The following is an 11612-nucleotide window of genomic DNA, read 5'->3' as shown; positions in this document are numbered from 1 at the left end:
CGAGACACTCCATCGCAGCGTATTTTCTTGTTTAATTCTGGAATAGGTGAAAAAGCACAATGAGGGTAACTGTTGACTTTTGACAGCCTGAAATGTGGTTAAGTTTTATTTTAAAGAGTGCAGCTTACTCCCTAAGAGCAGCAGCGACAGTATTTGTTGCAGTAAGAGGCGGTAAACGACTTTGCACTCTCTCGGCAAGGTGTGCGTGCTGACGGGGAGTGGGCCAGACTCTTTGACATTACGATCGTTGCGGATCGGGCTATCAGCGGTGCCAGTGGCGCAGCAGCAAGAGGCCTCGGCCTATAAAAGAGCCACATTTAGTGCGCGCTGCTTTTGAAGTAGCCTCAGTGTTATTTTAACAGCGAAGTTGGCCAGTGCGAGAGCTGCCTGAATCAAAGCACACCCAGCCACAACCAGTTAGACAGCACAGAACAGCACTGCAACCCAGCGGTAGCAAATCAAGTGAGTCTGAGCTTAGTGAAGAACCTGTAAAGTCGCTATAAGCTGAAGACTTCGGTCTTAGAAACCCAAATCAGCTGGCAAGAGTTTTCGCCATTAGACATTCATACCGCCAAGCTGTTGTTGGAAGTCTGGATCGCGACGTTGTGCGCATTTAAATTACCCAATCAGTGGAAGAGGTGATATCGATGCCAGCGCGGCAATCTTAATTAAATTTTTTAGTATGAGGGCGAAAAGCCTGCTTCGAAAAACCTGCTTAAAACCCGAATTAGCGCACAAGTTTCGATGGCTTGTCTTACATAAAATACCTGTTTGGGTACTCAACATTTTAAGCCAGCCCAACATAGGATTATTCAAAAATTTACCCGTCAAATAGGCTGATAAATTTTGGTATCCACGTTGGACCAATTCCGCGAACCACGACCCATTTTTCCGAATAATAGCAGTCGCCTTAAAACGTCGAAGTGCACACACAACTGTCAAGCAAGCTACACAGCTGTGGCCTATGCCAACAGCATATCTGTTTAGCCCCACTTATTTACACTTCCACCTTTGAAGAAATCATTTGACTATTTGAGCGAAGAATAAAGCCTCTATAACTAGTCCAAAATGCAAATGAAACTGTCCAAAGCAACGTCTTATTTATAGTGCTTGGCGTTGTGATTTCATGAATTGGCGTCGTTATAAACGTTCTTATATCAAATACTTTACGTAGTATTTTGGGGGAAGATCAAAAATAGAACAAAAGTCCAACTTCAATTAAATATATTTACTTTTTAATAAAACATGGATAAATCAAATTTAAAATTATTAAACACTTTTAAGTTGAATTAAAAATAATAATTTAATTATTTCGCATTTTCCAAAAAGAAAATAAACAATCATCATCAATTGATATTCAAATACCATTTACTCTCGCTTTATTAAATATATTTTTTGATATCTCTCACTCATAGTACAAAAAAATTGAAAGAAAATTTGAAAGTAAAACCCTTAAGTCAAATACTACCTAAAAATAAAAGTCAATACTGTGAAAGCTAACCATCATTTGATGAAAATTCATATATATAGCCCCTAATTTTCAAATATTTAAATATAATAGCTACTTTAATGTAAATTACGCAAAATTAATTTATGTCTCCAAAACACCTTTTATAAAACGAGTAGATAAATAAAATATATTTATTCCTTGGAGATCAAACCGTTTCTTTTGATTTTAGAGACAACAGCTATTACGCTGGCTACTTTGACCGTATTTACTTCTGTTCGATCAGAACCAAAAAAAATTTAAACAGAGTTTTAATCCTTTATGCCCCGCAACTTTAAAATACAATAAGTATATAAAACTTCGACTCCATATGGTGAGCATATTTGACCTTAAGAAATTCCAGCCTAATACATAAACATAAGATAGATTTCATAATATTTGCATTTATACATAGTACATTGTGTTCAATCAAAAATATTGTATCGAACATAATTAAAATTTGAGCTTGGTTAAATTAACATACACGGGGGGAAGAAATACTATAAACGCCCTGGTGGCGGTTGCTTTCTTCAAACTGTTATTATAATAAAAACAGATATAATGGGGTCATAATTTTTTCAATGCATTTCGAATCATTAGACCTTTAGAGACGTTGAAAGAATGATAGAAACGTTCGCAAGTAACACAGATTCCCACGAACCATTCCAAGTTTTCCGTGATAATTGGATCCCTCTGAATAAGAGTCACATACACACTGGTGTTCCTTCACCCCTGTAGGTATAGCAAAAAACCCATGTTTACCGACAGTTTAAGTTATGTGGTTTATAAAATTAGACAAGATTCGTCGAAAAGTATGAAGTATATATATTCTTGATCAGGATCAATAGCCGATCTAGCCATTTCCGTCTGTCTCTTTCTCCGTATGAATGCTGATATCTCGGAAACTACAAGAGCTAGATTTCCTTTGCAACGCAACTTTATTTCAGCAGGGCTACGCCCCTACCATTCTCGCTTCTTGGTTTTCGCCTCTCGTCATGCTGACCTGCATTCCCATTCCATTCACATTACTAAAAAAAATCAAACTTTATACGAAGTTAAGTTAGTCTACGGGTAACTATCGAATTTCCAAAAACGGTGTGTCTTGTGCGATTTTTGTAAATTTTCAAATGAATTCCAATATTAATGTGGTCTTAACTTAACTTAATCAAACTTATCTTTTATCAAATGGCTATAAAAATGCTCACCACGCGTTCTGGCTTATTTATATTTTGACCAACAGGTATATATTAGAGTCGTCCGATTTATATAACATTTTATTTGAAATAATTAATAATATAAAAAATTATATTGCCAATATTATTATATTATAGTATGTCAAAGAACACTGAAGCTTAATTTGTTTCATCTTATTTTTCCACCAATTTTCCGATCCTTCCTATGGCAGCTATATGATTTTAATGAAATTTAATTCGAAAGTCAGAACATATTAAGAAATGTTATTTTCAAGCGTAGAAGGTTATATGCCAACAAACACCAAGGATATAATTAAAAATAATTTTGTTCCCATTATTTCCTTGGGAGCTATAAGATATAGTTGTCCGATTCGGCTGGTTTCGACTTATATACTATTTGCAAAAGAAAGAAGACTTTCAGGAAAGCAGATAGCTTCAAAACTGAGCGGCATGTTTGCCTAAAAACGTACGGACAGACAGACGGACATGGCTAGATCGACTCGTCTAGTGATGCTGATCAAGAATATATATTTTTTATGGGGTTGCGAATTTCTGACTGAAGTCCTTATAGCCTCTGCAAGGGTATAATAAAAGCAACGAAAGAGTACTCTGTTTTTCTTAAGTATTAACTGTTTAATTAAATAATTTTACACTACATAATTTTTATACCTTTGCAGAGGGTATAATGATTTCCGTCAGAAGTTTGCAACGCAGTGAAGGAGACGTTTCCGACCCCATAAACAATATATATTCTTGATCAGCGTCACAAGACGAGTCGATCTAGACATTTCCGTGTGTCCGTCAGTCTGTCCGTCTGTCCATCCGCTTCTACGAGAACTAGTCTCTTAGTTTTAAAGCTACCGGGCTGAAACTTTCCCAAAAGTCTTCTTTCTATTGCAGGTAGTAAATAAGTCGGAACCAGCCGGATCGGACAGCTATATCTTAAAATTATATCTTTCGTGTTTTTTAACATATACCTTTCTAAGCTTGGATATAATATTTTTAAATTAGTTCTAAATTTCAAATTAAATTTTATCAAAATCGACTATATCATATAGTTCCCATAGGAACAATCGGAAAATTAGTGGTAAAATAATATTGAAAAATTATATCTTCGGTGTTTTTTAACATATAACCTTATAAGCTTGAAAATTACATTTTTTAATTAGTTCTGAATTTCGAATTCAATTTTATTAACGGACGACTATATCATGAACGATCGGATAATTGGTGGGAAATAATGTGAAACAAATTATAGATTTGGGGCTTTCGAATTCAATTTAATAAAATTATTGATTATTTTTTATAACTGCAAGGGTATACAAACTTCGGCTTGCCGAAGTTAACTTCCTTTCTTATTTTATAAAAATTTAAAATGAGGATTGAATTTTTAGTCTTGCGCAGAAATGATTTTTTTTTATGTTTTAGGGCTTAAGTTTAATTGCTTTACCTTTTAACTCCCATATAGTTATCTATCAACACTAAGAAAAAAAAAATATTTTTGTTTTATATGAGACACAAAGGTTAATTTTGATTTAACTGCCAAAGGTGGTAATTGGCCGTATAGTGCAATGGGGGTTCTTGTCGTTTGCGGTAGATAGAATCAGTTTTATCTGGCCTGTGTTCGAGAGACTGTTCGTCATACAAAAGCGATAGTGGCAATAACAACTTTCGTTTTGCCAAAAGGCGATAAGTAGAAGGAACAGTGATGAAACATTCAGGCGACGAAAAGATAACAAAAGCTGTGCAAAAAGCGACTCGGGAAGAAGAAATCAAAAAGTTTTTCTGACATATACTTGTATGCTGTTGCTGAACGATTGGAAAATTAACTTTAAAGTCATAGTATTCCGAATGAGATTTTAAATGCGTGATACCTTTTACATGTTTTTTTTTTCCCGAATCAGTATATTTTTTTTCGCTATGAGTAAGGGGTATTATTTATTACTTCAGAGAAGAGGGGAGGAAAGATCGATGTTTATCTACTTTATCGTTTACATGACGTTATTGACGATGTTCCTGGTCGATAAGGTCGTAGTTGGATACCTATTAACTAGTATACAATCGGAAACAGATAAAACTTATGCAATTCAATTTTTTGAGAATATGTATGAATACACATGTCCCAACTTTATGGATTTTACAGCTTCCGAGATATCGTCCTCTATAGGGACCATTTTTTGAGGTTTATAGGCGTTAAATTGGACGGGGAATCTTTTTTTAGGTGACGAGAGCAATAAATTACATTTATAGTATAGGTTAAGGCTACTCCTCTAAAAATATAGTAGTTTCCTAAATAGTATGTGCTTCAAATAAAGTTTACATTATTTCTTTACAGATATCTACGCAGATTTTATTTCTTGATTACTACATAACGAGTTAAAATGTGTGGTAAGTAAAAGATTAATGAAAAATACATTATTTGTTTAAAGTTACTTGTGGATGGATGGGGTATGCCAAAGAACAGTTCAATTTTCTAGTAAGGTTGAACCCAATGAACTAAGAAGGACATTTATAATTTATTTACATAGAACCATTTTAAACTTTTTACTTTTAGAGTAAAATGATATCTTAACAAATAGAAAATTACTGTTATTACTTGCATCGGTGTTTAACAAATGAAAACAAAGGCAATATCTTCGAAGCCGAAAGTAGGCGACTACAATATAACCAGCAGAAATTCAAGTTATACACGTTCAAAAGCTGTTGTCATTATCTTTAACTTTGGGTTATAACGCTTAAATAAGTTAATTGGATAAAATGCAATTCTATTTAACATTTTTCAAGTGACCAGGAAATCAGTATTTTCTTCGCTGTCTTTTTTCAGTCGTCTTTCTCCTCATTTTAGTGCTAATGATCTTCAAAACTAAGGAGAAATGGAACTGCATTTAATATCTACAGTTTTTTTAAAAAAGCCCCATATATTATATTCCATAAGAAGGGAAGAAAGTCTGATTTTACCAAGTATCTTGCCATTGACTTCGAAGACAGCACCGATAACTCATGAAGCAATCACAAAACCCCTTCTGCAAACGGGTTCCCAAATCTACATGTAAGCCGTTTATAACTGGTTTGGACTTTGTAAAGGTCTTGCTGTACGTAACATCCGAGGTCAAGCTTGATACGAGATATTTTTTTAGTCAAATTTAAAATGTAAAGTTAAGTTGTATACGTCACGTTTTTTTTTATTAGGCGCTCCAAAGTTAAGTAACTGTAAATAAATTAAGATGACCCCTATTGGTCCAAGGCTATAACTAGAATGCGGAGTTCATAACCAAATTAAATTTGATTTTTAAAAATTAGACGTCAGTTAATTAAACGACTTTACAACAACAGGAATCTTTGCCTATCTAAATTACCTCACGCCCAAGTCACGACAGGAAGTGCTTGATCTGCTGCTCACAGGCTTGAAGAGATTGGAGTACCGCGGCTACGACTCGACGGGAGTGGCAATTGACTCACCGGATAATAAAAACATCGTGATGGTCAAGCGTACGGGCAAGGTCAAAGTTCTTGAAGAGGCAATTCAGGAGCGTAAGTACTAAAATATACAATTAAGTAATTATTTTATAATCCGTTCCTTAAAAAAAAAAAATGTTTTTGAGTTGAGACAACAATTTTATAAATGTTACTTGTAGGGCAAAATGGCTGCCAAATAATATTCATATTTTCGAACATGCCAAATGGATATCGAATATATCATTTATTTGATATATTTTTGTACCCTTGCAGAGAATTTTCTGTTATCAGTCAGAAGTTTCGAACGCAGTGAAGGAGACGTTTCCGATCCCATAAAGTATATATTTTCTTCATTCTTTCTTCTTAAGTCGAATCCATCCGGTTCGGACAACTATGTTTTTTTTTTAACACATAACCTCCTACGCTTAAAAAGAGCATTCCTTTATTAGTTTTGAATTATAAAAACATTACAGTTTGTAATAGAAAAAAATTAATTTTTTTTTGCTTTTGTCTTTGGCTTAGATTTTAGCGGAGCCGACTACTCCGAGCCCGTTTTGACCCACATTGGCATTGCCCACACTCGATGGGCCACCCACGGAGTTCCATGCGAAAGGAACTCTCACCCACATCGTTCGGACGAGGGAAATGGATTCGTCGTGGTTCACAACGGCATAATTACTAACTACAACGATGTGAAGACCTTTCTGGCGAAGCGTGGGTATGATTTCGAGTCGGACACGGACACAGAGGTGTTCGCCAAGCTGGTACACCACCTGTGGAAAACCCATCCCACATACTCGTTTCGTGAACTGGTCGAGCAGGCCATTCTCCAAGTGGAAGGCGCCTTTGCCATTGCCGTGAAGTCCAAGCATTTTCCCGGAGAGTGCGTGGCCTCTCGGCGTAGTTCACCCCTTCTGGTAGGAATTAAGACAAAGACCCGCCTTGCCACGGATCACATTCCCATTCTTTACGGAAAAGGTAAGTCAACCTTTGGGCCACCAGCTATCTCAGAGCTCGCAAATGCAGTTTCTTCACCAGCCATATCCTTTGTTTTCTATCTATATGTAAATAACTGTCCGTGTGTCGGTTTGTTCTACATGCCAACCACCACATTGAACTCTCTTCCCATCCTGCGTGCTGCAACTATGCCGCTCTTGGCGTCGATGTCGAACAGCAGATGACAAGAAGCTAAACCCCGATCAAGGTAGTCACCTGACTAACCCGTACGCTTTTTAAATCGATAATACGGCGCTGAGGGGCATTCTAAGCACTAACAAACAAATTGCTAAAGATCTTTCCACTACTGTCTCTTTAACGCACTCTTCGCCTATATTGGTTCTTCAAATTAATAACTTAATATTTTTGTTTCATTCCCGTTTATTTTGTAGATACCGACTCTGGAAAACAACAAGGTAACTACAACTTAATAATATTTTTTAAAGCTATTTAAATATTTTTTGGCTTGGCTTTGGTCGGCTTGTTGTGCTGGGAATCCTTTCAAACTCTAACTATAATCAGATGTACAATTCAAATAAATTGGGATAAGGCTTTAAACCACTTAAGCTCTTACTTAGTTACCTCTTAGTATAAGTTATTGGCGGTTTCGCAAAAGTTTTGAGTTTAAACTTCACAAAAAGTAAATTCTTCTTAAAATTAACAAAATTATTATTGGTGGAGTAAGAGGAAGAAGAAAGGCCATATTTAGTTTTAGCAGTCCAAATCGCCAGTACAACAGACATTTTTGTCATTCCAATACTTTGCAATGCTTATCGATAGCTGAGAACAAAAAAAGAAACGATTACAATATAATTCAATTACAATATTACTGATATGATCTTCTTCATTTTTTTTCTTGTTTTCATAAAATATTTCATAAAACTATAATTGAAAAACACACAATAGCTTTTTCGAAATGTACTTACATACACCACTTGTTTTTAAAGATATATATGCTTGTTGAAATTAATTACGTATGATTGATAAATGTTTCACTGAATTTATTTTATTTTATTCCACTCTTCGCCGATATTCCTACTTTGATGTTGGTCTTAACTAAATATATATTAACCCAAATCACACACACGCACTTGATCTTGCTCGCAATGGGTGCCATCGCAATGTGCTTTTCGGTGTCCATTGTCATGGTGGAAATATCGGAAATATCACGCAACGCCATCAATGCCACCTCTAAAATTGACCTTGCATATGCAACCGTACATCGAACGAATCAAAATATCATGCCTCGCAATTGAAATGGAAAATTAACTAGAAATTCGTCCGCATGGACATTCCCGTGAACTGCCAGTGCTTCCGCGTTCGGAGAGCACTTCGGAATTTATGCCTTTGGAAGAAAAAGAAGTTGAATACTTTTTCGCGTCGGACGCCTCAGCCGTTATCGAACACACTAATCGGGTGATCTATTTGGAGGTAAGAATATAAATATTTCACTTATGCAGGACATTATTTGGACAAATTAATTTGAGTTGCCTTTCAAATGTGTTATTTTTTCAAGGGATTAAGTTAAACAATAAAATATTAAACACCGTAATATAAACCATAAATAAACGGTTAAACATTTTTCTTTTAAGTAAAAATTACGAGTTTCTATGCTTTGAGCTGAAAACTATTAAAACAATTAAATTTTGTCGATCTTTTCGATTTTTGTCTATCCAATACTATGCAATTATTAGCGATAGTGTCACAATTTGTCGACGCTCTGCTTACAGCACTTTACAAACTCACATAGCTTTACAACGATGATTCTTACATTTAATTTTATTTGTGACAATGTCATTGTATTCAGAGCCGACCGCTGATAAAGATTCTTGTAAAGAAGATTTCAATGGTTTGTTGACTAATAATAACTATTGATAATCACAAAGAAATTCACTATACGCTTTTACAAAAAGCAATGTGATATCTGATACGTGTGTCCGATCTCCACAGTTTCAAACAATTTTTCTAAGACTGGAGACGAATTGGCATAAGGTCGACACCTACGATGTTGATGTTAATATATATATTTTATAATGGTTTCGTAAACACATTTTCTCTATCTTTGCGAACGTCTAACTGAAACGAAAACACCATTTACAATGAGATTAAGAGCTTATTAACCTTTATTGAAATAGTTGTTTTTATTTTTGCACATACATTTTTTTGTAGGACGATGACGTTGCTGCCGTTCGTGATGGTACTTTGAGCATCCATCGCCTAAAAAAGAGCCTGGATGACCCACACGCACGAGAAATCACTACCTTAAAGATGGAAATCCAACAAATCATGAAGGGAAATTATGACTACTTTATGCAGAAGGAGATTTTTGAGCAGCCTGACTCTGTGGTCAACACGATGCGCGGTCGAGTCCGATTCGACGGAAACGCGATTGTACTCGGCGGTATCAAGGATTACATTCCTGAGATCAAACGCTGTCGCCGCCTGATGTTGATTGGGTGTGGTACGTCTTACCACAGCGCGGTAGCCACTAGGCAACTGCTTGAGGAGCTTACCGAGTTGCCCGTTATGGTTGAGCTGGCTTCCGACTTTCTGGATCGCAACACACCTATCTTCCGCGATGACGTCTGCTTCTTCATATCGCAGTCCGGAGAGACCGCGGATACCCTGATGGCCTTGCGTTACTGTAAGCAGCGGGGAGCCCTGATTGTGGGCATCACAAACACCGTAGGCAGTAGCATCTGTCGTGAGTCACATTGTGGAGTGCATATTAACGCCGGTCCGGAGATTGGAGTGGCATCTACTAAGGCCTACACCTCACAGTTCATTTCATTGGTGATGTTCGCGTTGGTTATGTCCGAGGATCGTCTTTCCCTGCAGCAGCGACGGCTAGAGATTTTACAGGCGCTGTCCAAGCTTGCGGACCAGATCCGAGCTGTTCTCAAGCTGGACTCAAAAGTTCAAGAGCTGGCCAAGGATCTTTATCAACACAAGTCGCTCCTGATAATGGGTCGTGGATATAATTTCGCCACCTGCTTAGAAGGTGCCTTGGTAAGAAACGATTTGGGACTTATAAAACTGTCTTCTAATCCTGTCGAAACGGTTTTCAGAAAGTCAAGGAGCTTACCTATATGCACAGTGAAGGCATCATGGCTGGTGAACTCAAACACGGCCCTTTGGCCCTCGTGGACGACTCCATGCCAGTCCTGATGATAGTCCTTCGCGACCCTGTCTATGTGAAGTGCATGAACGCCCTGCAGCAGGTCACATCTCGCAAGGGCTGTCCGATTATTATCTGCGAGGAAGGCGACGAGGAAACCCAAGCTTTCTCTTCACGCCACCTAGAGATTCCACGCACTGTCGACTGTCTGCAGGGAATTCTCACCGTAATTCCAATGCAACTTTTGTCTTATCATATTGCAGTATTGCGCGGATGCGACGTTGACTGCCCCAGAAACCTTGCCAAGTCCGTTACTGTTGAATAAGGCATCTGAAACCTCGGAACTTTAAATTGTTGATTACTATTTGGAATTTATGCATGATATTCGTCACATATCCTCGCTGAACACATTACACACATATTAAAGCAGTTACAACTTCACACTACCATTATTATGAAACGTTCCCAAGGAACGCAAAATTGATTAAAATATGTATTACCTGAATTGATAGTGATGTCCTTAGCGTTTTTAGTGTCTTAATTCCACACTATTGGCAATATGGCATTAACTTAGATTTCATTGGATAATACGACAAGTTAACTTTAGCATTTAATCGTTTACTTTACTCTTCATAAGCCAAGCTAGAGAGAACGCTATAGTCAGCCGTTTCTCAGCTTTTAAATTAAAGATTCATAAAAGTTTAGTTAGGCTGCGCTTTTCGGTTTGCCACGCAGTTCGTCAACACTTACGCACACGCATGCATTAAATCATTCATTATTGTCTGGCTCTGACGTCATTGTGGGGGAGGTTCGTGGGCGTTAGAGTGGGTGTAGAAAACGATTTTTTATGACAATCGATATGTGCTGACGTCATTGCGGGGAGGTCCTTTGGCGATACAGTGGGTGAAAAAAACGATTTTTTAAAGAAATCGATATGTGTTGACGGGATCAATGCATATCATATATATTTGGTTCTTAGCATCATAAATAATAATAAATAATATGCAAAATCCCAAAATTTAAGCTCTTATAGTTTCCAAGAAATTGGCGTTCATACAGACAAATCGACTAACTAGTGATCCTGACCAAGAATATATAATCGTTATGCTTTCGGAAACGCTTTATTCTACCTGCTACATACCTTAAAAATTACCGTGTAAATGGGTAAAGAATTGCCGGAAACTAATGCTCAGAGCTTTTGTTAAATTACAAAATGTAGGTCCCAAAATGTAAGCTTTTGGTCATTTTTTACGGCTTATGGTAGCTATTGAGTTCAAGATTGAACATGACCGTTACCGGCCCTTTAGTTAACATGCAGAAATAACTATAAACTTCATAAGTTGTCCAGACTCAAAAGATCGTC

At 36.8% G+C, this 11612-nt stretch overlaps 1 protein-coding gene across 6 annotated transcripts; it reads left to right on the top strand.

Moving 5' to 3' along the window:
* Positions 1 to 305: 305 nt before the first annotated feature.
* Positions 306 to 10953, top strand: LOC108031729 (glutamine--fructose-6-phosphate aminotransferase [isomerizing] 2). 6 transcript variants are annotated; one of them, XM_017105442.3, is made up of 9 exons: positions 306 to 462; positions 5015 to 5067; positions 6013 to 6210; positions 6658 to 7113; positions 7313 to 7339; positions 7524 to 7547; positions 8441 to 8562; positions 9301 to 10140; positions 10200 to 10953. In XM_017105442.3, exons 2-9 carry the CDS (start codon positions 5061 to 5063, stop codon positions 10572 to 10574), a joined length of 2049 nt encoding a protein of 682 aa, XP_016960931.1. In that variant the 5' UTR covers positions 306 to 462; positions 5015 to 5060; the 3' UTR covers positions 10575 to 10953. The 6 variants fall into 6 exon arrangements, with proteins under 6 accessions (XP_016960931.1, XP_016960903.1, XP_016960923.1 ...); XM_017105414.3 differs by having other exon boundaries at positions 8405 to 8562; XM_017105434.3 differs by having other exon boundaries at positions 7310 to 7339.
* Positions 10954 to 11612: the final 659 nt, after the last annotated feature.

The sequence above is a fragment of the Drosophila biarmipes genome, chromosome 3R (assembly GCF_025231255.1).
Source record: "Drosophila biarmipes strain raj3 chromosome 3R, RU_DBia_V1.1, whole genome shotgun sequence".
Lineage (NCBI taxonomy): Eukaryota > Metazoa > Arthropoda > Insecta > Diptera > Drosophilidae > Drosophila > Drosophila biarmipes.
This window is presented reverse-complemented; position numbering and strand designations above follow the sequence as displayed.